General features: G+C 48.0%; 1 protein-coding gene across 1 annotated transcript; it reads left to right on the forward strand.

The window, feature by feature from the left end:
• Positions 1–467: 467 nt before the first annotated feature.
• KRT2 (keratin 2) lies at positions 468–8,117 on the forward strand. Its single transcript, XM_003252090.2, has 9 exons — positions 468–1,115; positions 2,118–2,332; positions 2,697–2,757; positions 3,568–3,663; positions 4,337–4,501; positions 4,819–4,944; positions 5,718–5,938; positions 7,111–7,145; positions 7,246–8,117. Exons 1-9 carry the CDS (start codon positions 495–497, stop codon positions 7,659–7,661), a joined length of 1,956 nt encoding a protein of 651 aa, XP_003252138.1. The 5' UTR covers positions 468–494; the 3' UTR covers positions 7,662–8,117.
• The last annotated feature ends 12,610 nt before the right edge of the window (positions 8,118–20,727 follow it).

Consider the following 20,727-nt stretch of genomic DNA (forward strand, 5'->3'; position numbering starts at 1 on the left):
AACTACAAGGCTCGCATTGAGGGGCTCTTGCAGTCTCTAAACCCACCATCCCTTTCATTGTTGAACTGGGGTGGTGAGCCTGCACAAGCACGGGTGGTAGCCGACCTCCCTTGGGCAGGTCCAGAACAGGGAGCAGCATTCTGCAGAAGGTCCTTTTCCAGATTGAGAAACCCGAATCCTGATCTCCTCTTTTGATGATTTTACAAAAATCAAATTGCATGACAGATGCCCAGATAAACACAAGTTTGCAATCAAAGCAAGTTCTGGGATGGAGCTGATTAGTAGATTTTTAATGGCTATTAGCTTGATAATCACGCACCAGGAATAGCTCCCAGGCAGACCAAACCCATGTATAAGTGGGTCCACACCCATGTACACAACACCTAGTTGGCAGGTATATAAGGGGACCCTGAAAGCCTCCCAGCAGCAGAGTCGAGTCTCCAGCCTTGACTCTTCTCAAGAGCCTGCGACTTTCCTCCCTGGACAAAGGCATCATGAGTTGTCAGATCTCTTGCAAATCTCGAGGAAGAGGAGGAGGTGGAGGGGGATTCCGGGGCTTCAGCAGCGGCTCAGCTGTGGTGTCTGGTGGAAGCCGGAGATCAACTTCCAGCTTCTCCTGCTTGAGCCGCCATGGTGGTGGCGGCGGGGGCTTCGGTGGAGGCGGCTTTGGCAGCCGGAGTCTTGTTGGCCTTGGAGGGACCAAGAGCATCTCCATTAGTGTGGCTGGAGGAGGTGGTGGCTTTGGTGCCGCTGGTGGATTTGGTGGCAGAGGAGGTGGTTTTGGAGGCGGCAGCGGCTTTGGAGGCGGCAGCAGCTTTGGAGGCGGCAGCGGCTTTGGAGGCGTCAGTGGCTTCGGAGGTGGTGGTTTCGGTGGAGGTGGCTTTGGTGGAGGCCGCTTTGGAGGTTTTGGGGGCCCTGGTGGTGTTGGAGGTTTTGGGGGTCCTGGTGGCTTCGGGCCTGGAGGGTACCCTGGTGGCATCCACGAAGTCTCTGTCAACCAGAGCCTCCTGCAGCCTCTCAACGTGAAAGTTGACCCAGAGATCCAGAATGTGAAGGCCCAAGAGCGTGAGCAGATCAAAACTCTCAACAACAAATTTGCCTCCTTCATTGACAAGGTGAGTCCGGAGAAGACGGCTCCCACTGATGCTCAGACCACCTCACTTCCAGAGCCAACCGAAAAGAAAACGGCACAGATTTGTATTTCTTAGGAGCCAGTGGTGTACCGCAGTAGCCTGCGTCATTTGCAGTTTCCAGATGGGAAAGACTCCAGCTTTGTGGGTTACATTTCCCATAACAGCCTGCGCTCAGGAAGCATTTGTCCCTTTGACCTTATTGTTACAGTCCATATAAATAATATGTATGCAAAATTCTGAAAACCATAAAAAATGGATGTAGGCAAGTATTGAACTGATCCTTGGGACAGGCCATGGAGCAGCAGGTTTGGGAAGCCATTGTCTTCTGAGGTGGTGTTTCCTTCCTTAGCAGTGATTATTAAATTCCGGGAAGCTGAATCTGAAATATCTGCTTGGGAATGCAGGAAATTCCTGCCTTCAAGAGAATCGTTCTCAGTTTTGTGATCCATAAAGTCTTTATTGGTGTCACTTTGGAGTGTTACTGGGTTTTCTCCTATTTCAAGGCAGACGAACCTGTCTTGGTTTATCTGCCTTGAAATAGGCAGGGATTTGCAAGGCTCTTAAAAATCAGGCTGAGGAGCCCTGCCCTCCGGGACTCTCATACTCGGCACCCTTGGGAGCAGTGCCAGCAGATGCCTGCTTTTGGTTTTCCTCAGAATGTATGGGATCTTGGCTGGAAATTCAACCAGGAGGGGAGGAGGGAAATGGCCTAGAGTATTGGGAGCAGCTGCAAACAAACCAGTGAGCAGTGAAGCAGCAAAGAGTCTCCTCTGCGTGGAGAGAGCCGGATGTAGCATTAGGAGTCTGTGGGACTTTCCAGGGGTGAAAGCAGGGAGTTCAGAAGATCTGCCAGTCATGACTCGGCATCCAGCCTCAGACACTTCTCAAGGTCCTGAAGCAGCACCTGAGCTGCCCCTGGCCAGCGTGGCTTGCTGGTGTGAAGGATGATCCAGAGGTCATGTGCTCTCCTTCTGGTCACGGCAGGTGCGGTTCTTGGAGCAGCAGAACCAGGTGTTACAGACCAAATGGGAGCTGCTACAACAAATGAATGTTGGCACCCGCACCATCAACCTGGAGCCCATCTTCCAGGGGTATATCGACAACCTCAAGAGATATCTGGATGGGCTCACTGCAGAAAGAACATCACAGAATTCAGAGCTGAACAACATGCAGGATCTTGTGGAGGATTATAAGAAGAAGTAGGTGGCAGAGTAAAACGCTGCGTGGAGATAAACATTGCACTCAGCCATTTGATCATTCTCCAGAAAGCCATTCATCTCCCAGTTGCATTTGTGGTGGCAATGGGGAGAGGCATATGTATCTTTGTTGATTATTTGTGAGGAAGACAGTGAGACTTTAGAGATCATTTTTGTTTTTTGTATGTTTGACAGTTAGTTTATAAAAATATATCTTTCATTTGGAAATCTTAGTTTCAATTTAGACGTTTAAAAAGTGTGTAATATTCCCAGAGAATGGGGCATTTAGGGTGAATCCAGTATAAAAAGGAAAAGAAAAAAATAAAGGGGAACTAATCTAACTGCTGTATCATCTTGGTCCCAATAGGTATGAGGATGAAATCAATAAGCGCACAGCTGCTGAGAATGATTTTGTGACGCTTAAAAAGGTGAGCAAGAGAATGTCTTGGCTGGGGCTGGGGATAGGAGTGCTTCACAGCCCCATTGTGTCTAAGCAGACAGTTTGGAAATCATCTGTGAGTGCAAAAGCAGCAGCCAGAGAGAGGAGTGAGACCCATGGCCCATTCTCTTGCAAACAAAAGTGTCTCTGTAGGTCAAGCTTCTGGATACAGTTTTCAAAGCTATTCTGCATTTTTGGTAGAGCGCTTCCCAGTAGTAACCCACTTAAAGCCTCTATTGAATCATGATAAATGCAAACACAAAAATCTCTTTATATTCTCCTTCTAAAGAGCTGAGGAAGGAATGGGACTTCCCTTAGAACGCCTGCTTAAAGTTGCTGTTGGTTGTGCTGACAAAGGTTTGAGGTTGTAGGCCAAAAGCATGGGTTCTCCTCCTGGGTCCTGCAGGGCCCTTGGTGTATATTCTGGGGAAATTTTGGAGAGTGAGATGGACAGACAGGATAGGAGAGCTGAGGACTATGGAAACCCACAAAGAACATTGTATCCCATTGTAGAAACACACTGTGTCTCAAGCAGGAGGGAGGGGCTGGTTGGCAAAGCTTGGTCACCTCGAGGCTCTGATGGTCCTGAGGGCTGTGAGCCACGGACGTGGGCGTGAAGTCCCTGGCAGAGGTGTATGGTGAACTGCATGACAAAAGAAGTCCCATGGGGACAGGACTCAGGTTGGGGAGCCTGGGATGTTAGAGAGGAGCCAGCAGGGACTGAGTAGAGGGGAGTGGCAGAGAGAGGAAGAGGCCTGTACAGGGAACCATACACCAGAGGCCTCAACCTTTCTTGCAGGACGTGGACAATGCCTACATGATAAAGGTGGAGCTGCAGTCCAAGGTGGACCTGCTGAACCAGGATCTTGAGTTCCTGAAAGTTCTCTATGACGCGGTAAGGAGGCTGCTCCGGGAGAGACCCTTCCTTCCCACCCTTCTCACCAAATGAAAGTCCTTTCTGCTTGGTGAAAAAGTGGCACAAGTGGGGTTTATTGATCAGCTGACTTCAACCTGCCATCATTCCAGGCCACTGGGGGGGCTTTCATAAAATAAGTCTTGTGGGTGTGGAATTTTCTCCTCCGATGTTATGGGAATAAGGTTCAGGAAACACCAGGATAGCTTTCCCTCCCTCCATTCCCCAAATGTCCAGTTCCCTTGGGGAAGAGACAAGTCCTGTGCCCATTCCTGTGCCTACTGTACTTCAGAGATCAAAATGCATTTGTCTCCTATCCCCCTCCCCAACCCAAGGGTGCACGGATGATTTCTGAAACAGGAAGTACCATTTAAGGTATTTGCCATGGACCGGCTTCTGTCTGGGGGCACTTATCCTAGCTGGCTTAAGTGGTGAAGGTTGTTAACTAGGAGACTCAGAAATACAGGTGCCTCTCCCTACAATTCTCAAGACAACCTTGGGAGAGGCCCAGGAGTAGACGGTTACATGATTTTCATCCCACCTAGTGTATGCTTAGTCTGAGGGTCTGGGTTTCCCTTATGCTAGGAGACAGAGGCCTCCTGTCTGCCTGTAGCTGTGGCAGGATGTCATGACCAGACCTTCTTGTGTGTTGTAGGAGATATCCCAGATGCATCAGAGTGTCACTGACACCAACGTCATCCTCTCCATGGACAACAGCCGCAACCTGGACCTGGATAGCATCATCGCCGAGGTGAAGGCCCAGTATGAGGAGATCGCCCAGAGGAGCAAGGAAGAAGCAGAGTCCCTGTACCACAGCAAGGCAAGTAGAGGGAATGTAGGAAGAGCTACAGCTCCCTGCCACGAGCTGGGTTGCACCCCCAGCCGGAGAGTGTACAGTAAGGTTATTGGTTTTTTGTTTAATGGAAGTTGGGCACCATTCCCAAGAAAGGATGTTGAGAATGGCACCAAGTCCTTCTGGGCACGTGAGACAATCCCTACCTCTCATGAATGCAGCCATGACAGTTAGCTGGGTTGACCCTCCCTGGACCAGTAACCAGCTCTCCTTCACTCCAGTCACTCTGGAATGTGAACCAGGCTGGAACTTCCTTGCAAACAGTCCTCTTCTCCCCATATCAGTATGAGGAGCTCCAGGTGACTGCCGGGAGACATGGAGACAGCCTGAAAGAGATCAAGATAGAGATCAGCGAGCTGAACCGGGTGATCCAGAGGCTGCAGGGGGAGATTGCACATGTGAAGAAGCAGGTGAGGCCCAGTCCTGTCCAGCGAGGGGCGGGAGGTTGTCTCTGGGTGTGCGTGAGAGTGTAGTTGTGTGTGAGTGTGCATGTGAGAGATGAGAGACACTGAGATATTGCACTCTAGCATGTATCGATCCCAAATTCCCCAGCTTAATGTAATTTAAGGCTTATTATAACAATTCTTAGAGTGCTCTAAGAGACATTCCAAAGTAAGGATTAGCGAAGGGAAAGAATTGTGCTCACTTGTTTATATGAGGAAAAGGGAGTCATAACAAATAGAGCAAACATTAGTTTGATTGATTTGCTGCGGATTGCAGATGGAGCTTCCCGTTTGTGCTCAGCACAGGCCCTGAGCACCAGCTGACTGGCTTCATAGAGGGGCAGTGAGTGTTGAGGGCAGCTGGCCTGGGGCTGGACGTTAGCTTTGGAGTAGAAAAGGTAGAGGCAGAGAGTGGATTCCATCAGCAGCAGAAGCTTTGCCAAGCAGACCATTTCAAATGTTTTCATTTCCATCTGTAAAATGGGATCATGATTCTGGCCTTGTGGTGTGAGGATCAAAGGGCATTATGGGGAGAGCCAAAGGGTGTCATCAAAGGTGACATGGGAAGAAGATGTGCCAGAGACAGCGGCAAGCCTTAGCACAGTTGTTTGCGACTTGCATAAACTCCAGAGGGACCTAACACTCCCGGGGCCAGTGGTTCTGGCTTCCTGCACTTCGAACACCTCTGCTCTCTGTCCCCCTCTGTCAGGCAGAATCCACTCTCTGTCCTTCTCTCATAGTGTAAGAATGTGCAAGATGCCATCGCAGATGCCGAGCAGCGTGGGGAACATGCCCTCAAGGATGCCAGGAACAAGCTGAATGACCTGGAGGAGGCCCTGCAGCAGGCCAAGGAGGACTTGGCGCGGCTGCTGCGTGACTACCAGGAGCTGATGAACGTGAAGCTGGCCCTGGATGTGGAGATCGCCACCTACCGCAAGCTGCTGGAGGGCGAGGAGTGCAGGTGAGGGCACTGGGAAGGGAGAAGGGGACCCTGGCCCGTCCTCTCCTTTCTCCCAGAGCCAGGGCTGGAGGCAAAGACAGGAAAAGCAGAGAATGGGGCAGGGCCTCCTGACGACTGAGAGCTGACATTCTCTGTGTTCCCCAAGCAGAAACTCAGGGCACAAAGCACGATTGGAGAGTTGTACATTTATCAATATGAAATGATGCATAAGGCACATTAAATTAAACTAAGCAGTAAGTTAAACATCCTGGTCTTTTCTGAAAGTGAAAACCAAATCATGGGAAAACAGGTTAGTCCTAGACAGTCTGAAACTTTGGTCTCTAGGACCATAGGGTGAGTGGCCTCTGTGCCCTCCACTGGGTGACCCAGAATGGGGGGGAGATGATGTCTTGCAATGTGCTGACTGGTGGGGATGTGCTGACTGGAGCAGGTGCCAGCCCCAGTTCTTTGCAGGTTTCTGGAGTGACAAACGGAACCATTTGCTAACCTTCAAAGAGGCATCCTTTGCTTCCTCTGTAGTCTGAGACCTTTGTCCGTATTATCAGCATCTTGGGTGACTTAATCTGGCTGAAGATATTGGAAGGGGAAAAGCTATCCCACGCCAACAGCAAGCTAGCATGACAGAGAGGGAGTGGCTTTCTTCAGGAGGTTGCTCTGTCCCTGTCTAGAGGCGATGGCTCCTATGCCCAGCTCGTAAGAGGAAGTGGGAAAGTTTTCAGTTGAAGCTGAAGAGGGTGGGAAGAAGAGAGGAATGGGGAGGCTCTACAGAGTCACAGTTCTTTCTGAACTGGATGTTCACAGGCAGACTCATTGTAAAATTTCTGATGTGGCATGGATTCTGAATAACAGACTCTCCAAGATGGATTTAAATACACAAACGGGTTGCAAAGTCGGAAGTGAATTTGCTTTTCAGTGACCTTGGATCAACCACGCAGCTGTTCATTTTTTATCAGAGCAAAAATTGAGAGGGATTGACATGCAAGGTTGTGCATAAATGGAAGGGGGTCTGTTGTCATTGTGTGACCTGGCAGCATAGAAGAAAGTGGGGTGTGTAAGCCCTGGTGGCTGCTTAGAGAGGCTAAACTGCACATTTGCAGGTGGAAGTGGTAAAACAACATGCATACAGAACTTAAGTGTTCCACCACAGCTTGTTTTTTCTCTCTACCTGACAGGATGTCTGGAGACCTCAGCAGCAATGTGACTGTGTGTAAGTAATGGGGTGCGGTCCTGTTCCATGGGGTGTTGTGTCAGGTGGAGGCAGGGAGAGGCAGTCATAATCTCTGTGGTAACACCACCTCTCTCTGCAGCTGTGACAAGCAGCACCATTTCATCAAATGTGACATCCAAGGCTGGCTTTGGAGGTTCTGGAGGTAGAGAGTCCAGTTCCGGAGGAGGATACAGCTCTGGAAGCAGCAGTTATGGCTTTGGAGGCCGACGGTCTGGCTCCAGAGGCGGTGGTGGAGGAGGAGGTTCTATCTCTGGAGGAGGATATGGCTCTGGCAGTGGTTCTGGAGGAAGATACGGATCTGGAGGTGGCTCTAAGGGAGGGTCCAGCTCTGGAGGAGGATATGGCTCTGGAGGGGGAAAACATAGCTCGGGAGGTGGCTCTAGAGGAGGCTCCAGCTCTGGAGGAGGATATGGCTCTGGAGGGGGAGGTTCTAGCTCTGTAAAGGGTAGCTCAGGTGAAGCTTTTGGTTCCAGCGTGACCTTCTCTTTTAGATAAAGCTGAGCCCCCACCACCACCGACTCTCCCACCCCAGACTCTCCCACTCCAGAATGTAGAAGCCTATCTCTGTACCTCTAACTGGCAGCAAGTTAAATTTTGTCATTTATCTCTGATGGCATTTTGAGGGAAAAGAATGTCCACATACAGTTTTTGAAAGATCTTCGCTCCAAACCAGTTAGTTAGAGCCAGTGACGCCTCTGTGTTCTGGGGCGGAATCTGTGATGTCTAGGTTTGTGCTTCTAGCCATGCCCATTCCTGCCCCCACCATGCCTCTTTGCATTGCCCATTTTCCAGATGGCTATTCTGTTGAGGACCCAGGCCCACCCAGGGATTTCATCTCTAAGCCTGGCAGTGCCCGGGGGGAAATGGGTTTCTGTGTATATAGCTCCTCTTGTCCACTCTGCTTTTGGAAGTGCTGTGGTCTGGGGGTCTTCATAATAAACTTCATTTGCAATTCATATCATGTGCTGTCTGTGTGATGTCAAACCTTGGTGGAAGTGGGCAGCCACAGACAAGGGAGGTTTGGGCATTAAGGAGGGGCACCTGAGGGAAGCCCAGGTGCCAGCCTCTGGATGGATGGGAGCCCGGGGATGGGTGTGTGGTTCTCAGAAAGTATTTACCAGACTTGGGGGCCATGGCATTGCCGGGAGGTGGACAGGTGGATTTGTGGAAGAGTCTCTTTTCTAGAAAAACCCATTCTTTCTGAGCATTTCCCACAGACTGCCCTCCCCCTTTTCCACAAGAGCTTTGGCCCGGGATCACTTCTCCTCAGGGCAAAACAGCCAAGCCCCTGGCACCATCGCGGTGAGTTTCCAAACTCCGAGCTTCCAAGGCAGACCTTCCTCAGCCTGACGTAAGTCCTGGCCTCTGTCTCTGCGGGGGCTCTGAGCAAGTCTGGAGGAGGACACCTGGCAAGAGTCTGGAGGACTCTAAACTGGCCTCCAAAACAGCCACTTCTATTTTCACGGAACACCAGGAGTCCCACCACACTCAGCAAACAGGCCCTTCTCTCCTCCCTCACTGCAGCCCCCGGGGCCTGTCGCATGGATGTTGCCATCAGGATGGCCTTCTCCTGTGGGTGTGATGATGCCTTCAGCCCCTTCCTCAGGAAGGTCGTGTCACCTGAGCAGGGCTTCCAGGGAGTTCAGGAATGGTTGGGCAGGTGGGATTGGGCATGCTTGGGGTTGGTGTTAGACAGGCCAGAGTTGCCCAAATGGGAGTTGGTGGCTCGGGCTAGGTCAGCTTAGCTTTCTGTATGTGGTGTTTTGTTACAGCAGCTGTGGCTTAAAGTCACTCAGAACCACTTCTGGAGGGTCCTTTTTTCTCCCACTCCACCCCACCTTTAAAACCTTGGGGAGTCCTTCGTTGAGTCTGTGACCGTCTTCCTGTTCCCAGAGGTTGCAGGGACAGCTCTAATAGAGAACATATGCATTCACCTGCCTCCAGAACAGCCAGGACCCAGGTATGAGGGCGCTGCAGGAACAGCTCTGAAGGCTGCAGGTGGCAAGGTGGCAAGACTCCAGGCTGAGCATTCTAGAGTGATCCACTGATCAGAGAAGGTCCCTGAGAATCACCCAGGCCTCAGTCGCGGGTAGAGGTCCGTGGGGAGAGGGTGCAGGCTGGGAAGAAGTGGTGTGGGGAGCTGGCTGTTTTCGGGTATGTACATAGTGTAGACATGAACACAACCTTTAACAGGGACTTGGTCCCAGACATTTGAGGCTGGACAGGAGCTTTGGCAATCAGTGTATTTGAACGTTTCACTTAGGTGAGGAAAAAGGTAAGGCCCAGGGTGGACACAGAAACCAGGTCTCCCCCTCCCAATTCATTCATTTTTTAAAAGGCTTTGGGAACAGCAATCCATTCTAATAACTTTCTGAGGGGAAAAGAGGTGAGGCAGGTAAGGTGGCAGTTTTATTCCCAGGGGAGCCTTAATTCTTTTTTTTTTTTTTTTTTTTGAGACGGAGTCTCACTCTGTTGCCCAGGCTGGAGTGCAGTGGCATGATCTCAGCTCACTGCGACCTCCACCTCCCGGCTCAAGCGATTCTCATGCCTCAGCCTCCCAAGTAGCTGGGATTACAGACATGCACCACCATGCCTATCTAATTTTTGTATTTTTGGTAGAGACGGGGTTTCACCATGTTGCCCAGGCTGGTCTCGAATTCCTGACCTCAAGTGATCTGCCTGCCTCAGCCTCCCAAAGTGCCAGGATCACAGGCGTGAGCCACCGCGCCCGGCCTTAATTCTTGAGACTTTCAGTGGTCTGAACCTCTGGCTCCTTCTATCGTTTCCAGTTCCCCATCCCTTCCCCACCTGAGACACAGCCCTTCTGGCTTCCAGATCATATATATGCTACTTTCTTGCTGGACTCCAGTAGTAAAATTAGCCTTGTACATTAACTCAGAGGGATCCAGACAGAAATCAAGCTCTAAGCAGGTATTGGAGAGAGGGGCTACCTCTGGAGAGGGATCCTCCTTTCCCTCCGAAGTGTAGAGTAGCCCAGAATCTGGGCCACACCCTCCCACCAGGGCCTTCTGCTGCTCCTCCACCAAATTTGGTAATTGACTTGTCAGGTCCTGGGCTTCAAAAAGGAGACAGGCACAGGCAGAAGGGTTTTACGAGCTCAATTTCCATAGGGAACCGGGCTAAACATTTCAGTTCTGATGATGTTGCAGAGTATTTGGGACATCCTCTCTCTTGTGGTTCCCTCCCTTTCTCTGCCTGTGAGCTTTAGTATGAATTCAAATAAACCTTTTTTCTCTTCCTCACCAAACTCTTTCTTTCCTGTCATTCCAAAGGAAATTCCTTTGGACATTTCACCTCCTTCAGGACAGCTCACCTCCTCCAGGAAGCCCACCTAAATAGAACACTCCTGCCTCCTTTTCTTGCTGTGAAGTGGGGAAGGAGTGCCCTGGGAGTGAGGAGACTTCAATGCTGATCTTCATCTTTGTGGGAACTGTTGCGTGACACTGGGCAAGTCCGTTCTCCTCTCTTGGCTCAATTTCTGCCTCACTTTAAGGACTTTCAGTGGCCAAGATTGTCTCTACAGATCCTTCTAGCTCTGATGAAAAGAACCCTGTCTGTGCTACTGGGAGCCAGTGCTTACTCCTAAAACCTTTCAGCCTAACAGGGGATTTGGGACACTGTCAGGATATCCAAAGAGACCCTTTGTGAATAGGTGTGAGCATGTGAAGCTCAAAGTGGTTTTCATTCTAGTTCAGTAAATGCCCGTTGGACAATGACTGTGGGCAAGGTTGTGCATGTGGCTATGTGGGCGTATCAAGACTTATAAGACAGTGTATCCTGTCAGGGATTTATGGTCTAGTAGGGGATGAATGAGAAATTTGCAAACAGCTATTAACATAAGGCAGAATGTAGTAGTGTGCATTAATTTCATTAAGCGGCCCTTACTAAAAACACATGTTCTTTGTTCCAGCATCCCTTCCCCCTCCCTGAGTTTCCACTACAGAGGAATCTAGAGATCTGCATTTTTAACAACCTCCTAGGTTATTCGGATGCTGGTGACGCAAGGGCCATGTTCTGGAAAGCACTGATGGACATTCTAAGGGAGCAGGCTCTGGGGCGGGCTCAGTTGCTGGCACCTTGGAATTTAGTAGGCACTAAATGAAAAGCTGATGATCAGATAAAAGAATGCGTGACCCTGGGCAAGTTACTTAACAACTCTGAGCCTTTCATTACTCATTTGTAAAGAGGTAGCAACAACAGCTTCCTCATAGGATTGCTGGAGGGTTACACACTGAAATCAATGATAAATGTTTATTCTGTAGGGCCTGTGCCATCATAAGCACGCAGTACTGTAGGTTACATTATTATTATTATTGTAAGTTACAGGCAGTATTTTGGGACCATGGAAGACCTCATGGATGAGAAAACTTTATACGTAGGCACTGGCAGATAGGTGGGATTAATTAAAGAGTAATAGCAATTCTGCACGAACTCTTTCAGAAGATGGAAGAAGAAACACCTTCCATCTTGTTTTATAAGGCCAGCATTAATGGAAGAAACTAAAGACCAAAATCCCTCATGGATATATATATATATATTCAAAAATTATCAGCAAGATATGAGCAAATTCAATCTAGAAAGATATAAAAAGGATAATACATCATGACCATGTGTTTAAAAATATTGTTTAAAAATACTGAGGTATATGCTTAAAATGTATCCCAGAAATAAAAAGCTCGCTCAACATTCAAAGAATTAATGTATTCACCATATTGACACAGAAGAAAAAAACATATGACTGTGTCAATAGATACAAAACATTTGACAAAATTCAACACTCTTCATGGTAAAAACAAACAAACAAACAAACAAAAACAACAACAACAGCAACAACAACAGATTCTTAACAAACTAGGAGTAGAAGGGAACTTCGTTAGCCTAATAAAGGGCATCTGTAAAAACCCATGGCTAACATACTTAATGGTGAAAGTCAATGCTTTTCCCACAAGCATTTCTTGGGAACAAGCAAGGGTATTTGCTGTCACTACTCCTGTTCAGCATTGTACTGGGATTCTTAAATAGTGCAATAATGCAAGAAAAATAAATAAAATCATACAGATAGGAAGAAAGAAATTAAACTGATTTATTGATATATGATGTGATTGCATATGTAGAAAATCCAAAGGTATCTTATTAGTCAACATATTTCTGTATTGAGAAAATCTTGATTTACACAGATAGATGGGTGTAAATGGTAATAATATTTGTAACTAATTAGACTTGAAATTTCTGATTACTTTCCATTGAAAGATAGATGGAGGGGAAGCTGTAGTTCAAAGTGCAGAACGCTGAGTTAATTTAATGCATTGTTGAACTCCAGCAAATTAAAATTTACTACAGATCACATTCGAATGTGCATGCTGTTTATTTTAAAGTCAACTTTAATGAAGATTCACTTATAAATAAGAAAATGCATTGTATTACATTTTAAGCATGTACCTCAATATTTTTAAACAAATGTATACATCCTTATAACCTCTACTGCAATACTTATATAGAAGATTTCCACTACTCCAATGAGTTACCCTATGCCCCCAGGCAACTTTTGATCTCCTTGTTGATACCACTGACTGGTTTTGCCTATTCTAGGATTTCTTAGGGTTGCTGTACCTCCTCTCCAACACTGGGCATTGCCAGTCTTTTTCATTCTACAGGGCGTGCGTGTTGTCTCATTGTAGTTTTAATAGCATTTTCCTGATGACTTGTGATGTGCAGTGTCTTTTTTTGGTTCTTATTGGGCATTTGTACATGTTTTAGGAAAGGTCTGTTCAAATCTTGTGAAAGTTTTTATTGGGCAGTTTGACATATATAGTTGCAGGAGTGACTTTATATACTCTGGATAACAGTCATTTGTCAGGTATATGTATTGTCAATATTTTCACTCAGTGTGTGGATTTTCTTGTCATTTTCTTAATGGCATCTTATAAGCAGCAGAATTTTCTAATATTGATTAATTCTAATTTATCAAATTTTCTTTATAGTTTGGACTTTTGGTGTCTTAAGAAATCTTTGCTTACCTAGTGGTCACGAACACTTTCTCCTACAATACAAACTTTTATCCTAGAAGTTTTATAATTCTAGTGTTTACACTGTCTATACCCCATTTTAAGTGGCCATTGGGGTATGGTCAAAGGTAAGGGTCCAAGTTAATTTTATTACCCCAAGTAAATATCCAGTTGTTTGGGCACCAATTGTTCAAAAGACTATTGTTTACTTGTTGAACTAGCTTGGCAACTTTGTCAAATATCAGTGGAGATATATGTGTGGGTCTGTTTTTGGATTCTTTATTCTGTTGATTAATGTATCTGTGAAACACTTCTAACATACAATATTGATATGGTGGCTTGAATCAGTCTTGAAATAAGCTAGTATAATACCTCTGATTTTCTTCTTCTTTTAAAAAATTATTTGGGATTGAATTTTTGAATTTGAGTATAAACTTTAGTATCAGCTTGTAAGTTTCTATCAGGAAATACTGCTGGGTTTTAATTGAAATGATGTTGAATCAATAGGTCAGTTTGCGGAGAACTTACATTTTAAGTATCTTGAGTCTTTCAATCTATGAACATAGTACTTCTCTCCATTGCTTTAGGTCTTCTTTAATTTTTCTCATCAGTGTGTTACAGTTTTCAGTGTACAGGTCTTATATATGTTTTGTTAAACGTATCTCTAAGTATTTCATTTTTTCATGCTATTATAAGTGGTATTTAAAAATTTTAATTTGTTATTTGCTTCTCGCTCATATATAGAAGCACAGTTTTAAAAACTGGCCTTGTTTCTTGTGAGCATGCTAAATTCATTTGTCACTTCTACTAGTTATTTTGTAGATTCCTTAGGATTCTGTATGTACATAATTATGTTGTCTATGAATAAAGATGATTTTGACTTCTCCTCTCCAAACTGTTTGCTATTGTTTATTTCCCCTCATTGGTCTGGCTAGGATCTTCAGAGCAACGTTGAATGGCGGCAGCAAGAGTTGCCAATCGTTCCCTTTTCCCTAATCTTGGAGGGAAGCATTTATTTTTCTTCACCATTGTCTATAATATTAAATGTAAGCATTTTTAAAATTTGTTTGTTTGGTTAGATGGGCAAGTTCAGGAAGTTTCCTTATACTCCCAGTGTACTGGGTGTTTTTATCTTGAATGAACATTGATTTTTTTCAAACACTTTTCAACATTCAGATGATCATATAACTTTTCTCCCTCATTCTGTTAATATAGTGAATTTCATTGACTAATTTTCAAATGTTAAATTAATCTTGTATTCCTGGAATAAACTCCATTTGATCATGCTATATTATTATTATTATTTTATTTATTTATTTTTTTTGAGATGAAGTCTTGCTCTGTCGTCAGACTGGAGTACAGAGGAACATGGAGACACCTTCTTCCCACCTCTCTGTGTCAGTGACTGCCTTGGAGTCACTGTGAGCAGGCAGGTGTATGCTTGAGGTGCCAGAGCACAGGCTTTGGTAGCGGCTGGGTCATGCTGTTGGGAGGGTGCCAGAGAGGAGCAGCACAGCCTTGGCAGAGGCCGCCACTCTTGTGGACCAGCGCAGAGGGGCACGAAGCCAAGGCTATGCTGAGCCAGTCGGTTATAGCAGCTGGAGTCTCACTAGCCCTGGGGGGAGAAAGAGCATCTTCACCATCATGGCTGGAGGCCGGTACCATGGAGGCAGGCAAAGGAGCTATGGAGGTGGACAGTTTGGCGTGGGAAGCCTAGCAGGGAGGGCTTTGGTCTTGACAGTGGTTTTGGGGAGCGTGGGTCTATAGATTCTCTGGTCTGCCCAGGAGGCATCCAGGAAGTTGTAATAAACCAAAGCTTGTTGGAGTCTCTGGATGTGATGATTGACACTGAGGTCCAGGAGGTAAAGTAGTAGGAGCAGGAGCAGATCAAGAAACTCAACAAGTTTTCCTCCTTCACTGACAAGTGAGTGCCCATGCTTGGAGGTCAGAAAGCCGGAGCTGGATAACTCGAGGGACGTTCGGAAAAGGCCTGTCTGCCGTGATGGAAATGTAGCCTGTGGCTACGGTATTGGACAGTGCAAGTCCAGATTATCTGAGGCCAACCACTTTAGTCCCTACCTCTAGAAACTGGCCCTGGTGAAAGGCTCACACTTTGTTTTTCATGTTCTCCAAGCCTCCCCCGGGAGACTGTGTCTGAGCCTCAGCAAATAATAGGGTTAAACTACTTCTGTCACAGCCTGTGGGAATTAATGCCACACTGGAATCACTTGTCACTCTTGCCAGGCCAGCAGGGACTTCTGAAGTCCTCTATGGCTGTCCTCTGGGGCTGAGCCTTTCAAGTTCCTATGTCCAGGTACAGTTCCTGGAGCAGCAGAACCAGGTGCTGCAAACCAACTGGGAGCTGCTGTGGCAGCTGGATGGCAGCTCCTGCTGCACCACTAGCCCGGAGCTCATCTTCGAGGGCTACATCAGCAACCTCAGGAAGCAGGTGACCCAGGTCATGGCAGAGAAAACCAGGCAGGAAGTAGAGCTCAAGAACACTCAGGACTCGATGGAGAAATACAAGAGGAAGTGAGTGAGCCTGGGGATGGTAGGACAGCTGGTATTCGGTCCCAGATCTCGGTCTGAAAGAAGTGCAATGGCAGAGAATTAGCCTCTCCAGCCAGGAATCCTTGGGATCTCTTTCTGTTTGTTTTCTTTTTGTGAATCTATTTCTTGTGGATGTGCATTCAGGGGTGTAAGAAATACAGGGAAAAGGGACTATCCGCAGACATAACAATCTTCTTCTTTTTTTTTTTTTTTGACACAGAATCTAGCTCTATCCCCCAGGCTAGAATGCAGTGGCATGATTTTGGCTCACTGCAACCGCTGCCTCCCCAATTCAAGCGATTCTCATGCCTCAGCCTCCTGAGTAGCTGGGATTACAGGCACCCGCCACTATACCCGGCTAATTTTTGTATTTTTAGTACAGACAGGGTTTCGTCATGTTGGCCAAGCTGGTCTCGATCTCCTGACCTCAGGTGATCTGCCGCCTTGGCCTCCCAAAGTGTTGGGATTACAGGCGTGAGACACCGTGCCCAGCCAACAGTCTTCTTGTCTACTAAATCCGACCAGATATGAAGCAGAAATCAACAACCGGACAAATGCTGAGAATGATTTTGTGGTGTTGAGAGGCAGCTGGATTTACCACACTCCTGGTCTTAATCCTAGCATCTTAATTCACTCTACTCTGCAGTGGGCTTGGTTTCCTCAGCTGTAAATAACCTCTGAGCCCAGTTAACCTCCAAGTCAGCAGCGGCTAAGTGCAAGCCTGTGAGAAACAATTAAAATGAAGGCCTTGCCTTTTATTCTGGCTTAAAGTCCTGTTTTCTTAAGGATATCACTGTTCAGGCTGCAAATCCACTCTGCTGGTTTTGAGACAGGGAACTGGCCTTCCCTCTGTGCTTGCCCTGTCCATGCTACTCTCCCTCTGGCATCCTGACAGTGCAGGTAGAAGTCTCCCAGACCAACTTGGAGGGGCCCATTGCCTCCTTTCTTTCAGGATGTCAACAGCACCTGCTTGGTCCAGGTTGACCCCAGTGCTAAGGCGGATGTCCTGCAGCAGGAGGTTTATTTCTTCCAAGCCTTCTATGCTGCCATAAGTCTGGGGTCCAAGCTCCCTGGGGGCCTGGGATGCTTGGAGATCTGAAGAAGGAGAAGGCTTGTTGTGGCTCTGAGAGCCCCAAAAGGTGGGAGACTGTTTCTTGAGGAGTAACCCTTGCCCTGCTGCATAGGAGCTGGCCCAGGTGCAGCAGACCATCAGTGACACAAGCGTGGGGCCCTCCATGGACAGCAACAAGCACCTGGACCTGGCCGCATCCTCTCTGAGGTCAAGGTGTAGTGAGAGGAGATTACTTGAAGGTGCAAGGTTGAGGCTGAGGCCGAGGCCCTGTACCAGACCAAGGTGAGGACCCAGACAAGTGTTCTGCACTGGGTTATGCCCAGGGAAGTTGAAGGATCCCCTCCCTCCACCAACAGGGGTTTGTGAAGCCGGCTTATTGTCCAATGGTTACTAACTTGTCTGAGTCCAGCGAGATAGACCACACTTACATGCAACAAGTTACAGGAAGAATATTTATTGCTTCCAGAGAGCAAAGAACAGCAGAAGCCCAGGATTCATGTTGAGCGGGTCCCTAAGGCTTAGAAAAGCTGCCCAGAGTGGATGGAGTCCATGTATCCCACTTACACTACAGCTAAGGAACCCTGAAAAGCAGCCTGCCCAAAGTCTTATACCCCAAGGGAATGTGATGTGCTGGGCTAAAGCATTGAAGGACACTGTGTTTCTAGGGGAAACCAGAACAGCGCCCCAGCTGCTCTGTCCGCTTTACCTCAGCATGCTGCATTCCCAGAACATCCTGCAGTTATTCTTGAGAACTATAAGTGAGAGAGCAGGGAGGACTGGGTCAGTCCAAGGTCACCCAGAGAAGTATCCTGCATGCAGGGTTGACCTGCTCCATTTGTCCTGTGGCTGGAAGGGTCGCCTAACCTCATACATCTGGTGAAAGGCTTCGGCTAGGCCACTGGAAGTTACTGGGGCTCTGGCTTCCTGGGGTCTTGCTGGTCCTGGGTCAGGGGAGCCATCTCAACTCTGCAGACTCAGGTGCATTGAGAAACACCAAGCAGCCTTCACACCAGTGCAGCCAGCTCCTCATTCCACACATTGTGCTGGCCAATATTTCAACTCAGGCTGCCTTCCTTCTACCTCCACTGGCTCCCCACTGCCTTCCTACCTCCACAGTGCATGGAAGCCCATCTCTGGGAAGCCTGACGTTCCTAATACTCACCTGGGTGGAAAATGATTTAAGGTGGTTCTTTGGTAGAAATAACACTTCTAGGTCCACACATAAAACAGTGGATATCTTCCTCCCACTATGGATTGTCTATGTTACTATCTCTTTCATCAAGATCTGACTGGGGCAGAGCATTCCATATTATTGTCTAGGAACTGGCTAGGTGATCTTTGATAGTTACTTAAGTATGTTACATAGGAATGTTTTGTTTTCTCAGCTAGACTATACATTCCTAGCAGACAGGAATATGTCTGCTCTGTATGTTGGTTTTGGCCACAGTGACCAGCCTGGGCAAGACATACAAGTCCTGGTTGACCGAGGCTTAGAGATCTGGGGTTAGGAGCCCTGCTTTCACTCTCTCTGTGCCATCTTTTCACTCTTGCCTTCCCCCACTTCCTGTACCAGAAGCTCCAGGTCACTGCCAGGAGGAAGGGTGAGGACCTCAAAGCCATTTAGATGGAGGTCGATGAGCTGAACTGAGCCATCCAGAGACTTCAGGCAGAAATCACCAACCTCAGGAAACAGATGGGACCCCAACTCAGCAGTGGTAGCCTTTGGAGGGGGGAGAGTGGGGTTAAGATAGATTTTTTTCCAACTTTTCTATATTCTCATATTTCCCACAATAAGAGTGGGAAAGAAGGTGGAGAAGAGACAAGCGCAGGTGGGTGCGGGAAGGTACCTGGTCTCCCGTGATCCACTCACTGCCTGCTCTTGGCCCTCGGCACAGTGCTGCCCTGCAAGACACCATCCTGGAGGCAGAGCAGAAGGGCAAGGTAGCCATTGGAGATGCCCAGGACAAGCTGGCTGAGGTGGAGGCTGGACCAGCTACTCTGTGAGTACCCGGAGCTGATAAGCGTCAAGGTGGCCCTGGAGAGCCAGGCGTGCAGGTGGGTGTCCTGTCTCCAGAGAAGACAGGACAGGCAAGGGTCCTCACTGCACTCTGTCATGGCAGGCACTCTGTCAACCTTCCCATCTGTATGATAGGCAATTGATTAACTCATTAATTCCTGAAATGTCCCTCAGGCTTCGTTCAGCAGTGCTGTCCAGTCAGGGCCTTTGACCAGGGTGCACGTGATGAGCACTGATCCTGGCTCTGTACGCTGCACTCCTTAACTCTCTAAGACTTTCCTTCACCTGAACAAGAGGGAAAAGGGTGGGGATTTCCCTGCTGTTGAGAAAGGCTGGGAGAAATTTATAGTTTTCCTTGGTTTCGCCTGGTCCAGGCATGGCTGTATTGATCCCAGGCTTGGAAAGTGTGGAGGGCATATGGGCTGAGGGGCCTGGGAGAGTGTGAGTGTTTGTGCAAGTCTAGGAACAGTGGCCATGAGGCGACTGTGGGTTGGGAGGGTGAGCAAGGCAAACAGATTGAGAAGGGCTGCTCTTGTTACTCTATACAGGAGTTGATGCCATTCCCAGCATGAGATTGAATTATGAATTATGAAGCAGACTTGAGGTATCCTTTCCTCTGACATTGTTCTCTTCTGAGCCCTGTGAGAGGATCTACTGATTATTCTGTTTTCATGTGAGCAGGCAATCTAGAGAAGTCACCAACAACATGAGCTGCTCTACGTAGGTGGGAGTGGATTTCCTGGGCGGCCAGGATCTAACCTTCCCTTTTCCTGAGAGTAAAATGAAGGAGCCTTTGGCCAGGCAGCTGGGGCCCTGGGGCCCTGAGCTTGCTCTGTAGGCATTGGCTGTGTGGCCTTGGGCAAGTCACTGTTTGTCCGTGGCCTTGTGAAGTTTCCTCCTCCACAGTACAGGAGCTGCAGTGTTCCTGTTCCATGTAGAAGCTCACGTGCCTCCACGTGGAGAAGGGGAGACCCTGCCTTCAGGGCCCTCTCTGCCTGTGGTAGACACATGGCCCAGACAGTGGGTGGTGTGGGAGCCCTGGCCACTGTTCCTTTATGGGACACTTCAAGAAGGCACCCCTCAATGCTGTGTGAGATGGATATTCAGGGATGTAGAAGGGGTGTGGGGGTGCACAGAGCTGTCTCCCCATAGCTGTGGTGTGAAGCACTGTTTCAGCTCTCGGACCACTGTGCCTGACTTCTGCTCAGGGAACAGAGCCTTCCTGAGAGGGGGCACCATCCTCTGAGGATCTGATGCAGCATCCAGGTTCATGTCCAGGGCTGCCAGGTCCTTGGGGGCCAGCTGGAGGGTCCAGACCTCAAGCTAGGAATCCTGGACGCACTGGTCCTGACTTGGGAGATGAGGAGTCCAGTTTAATGAGAGTCCAGGTCTCCAGCTCAGGGCACAGAAACCTGTGGGTCTCCCTCCTAGAGGCAAAGGCCAATCTTCTGGCCCTGCTCTCTCCTGGTATCTGTCTGCCTGAGCACGCATACCTGCTCAGGCTCTACCCCCACCTTTTTGTCTTCTGTGGCAATGTGGAGATGGGCTTTTGGGTCAAAACAAATTCTTTTTCTTTTCTCCCTCATGCATCCAAATGCCAGGCCCCACAGGAAAGCCCGTCTCAGTGGGCCTTTGGTGTCCGTCACCTTCTCCCTTGTCTCTCCCTGCAGCCTTCTAGTACTCTTAGCCCACACTGTCTCCTTCTGTGATGCAGAAGCAAGAGCTCTTCTCCTGTCTCTGGTACTGAAGTAAGGGCATGCATAAACACCTTTTGAAACATGATGACTATCAATTCTCAGTTATCCACCTTAGTGGATGTCAGCCACGGTACTGATCATCTGCAACCATGTTTAGCAAGAAGTTGTTTTTGTTTCATTTTACAAGGCCTCCTATGAC

Source organism: Nomascus leucogenys, chromosome 11 (genome assembly GCF_006542625.1).
Source record: "Nomascus leucogenys isolate Asia chromosome 11, Asia_NLE_v1, whole genome shotgun sequence".
Taxonomy (NCBI): domain Eukaryota; kingdom Metazoa; phylum Chordata; class Mammalia; order Primates; family Hylobatidae; genus Nomascus; species Nomascus leucogenys.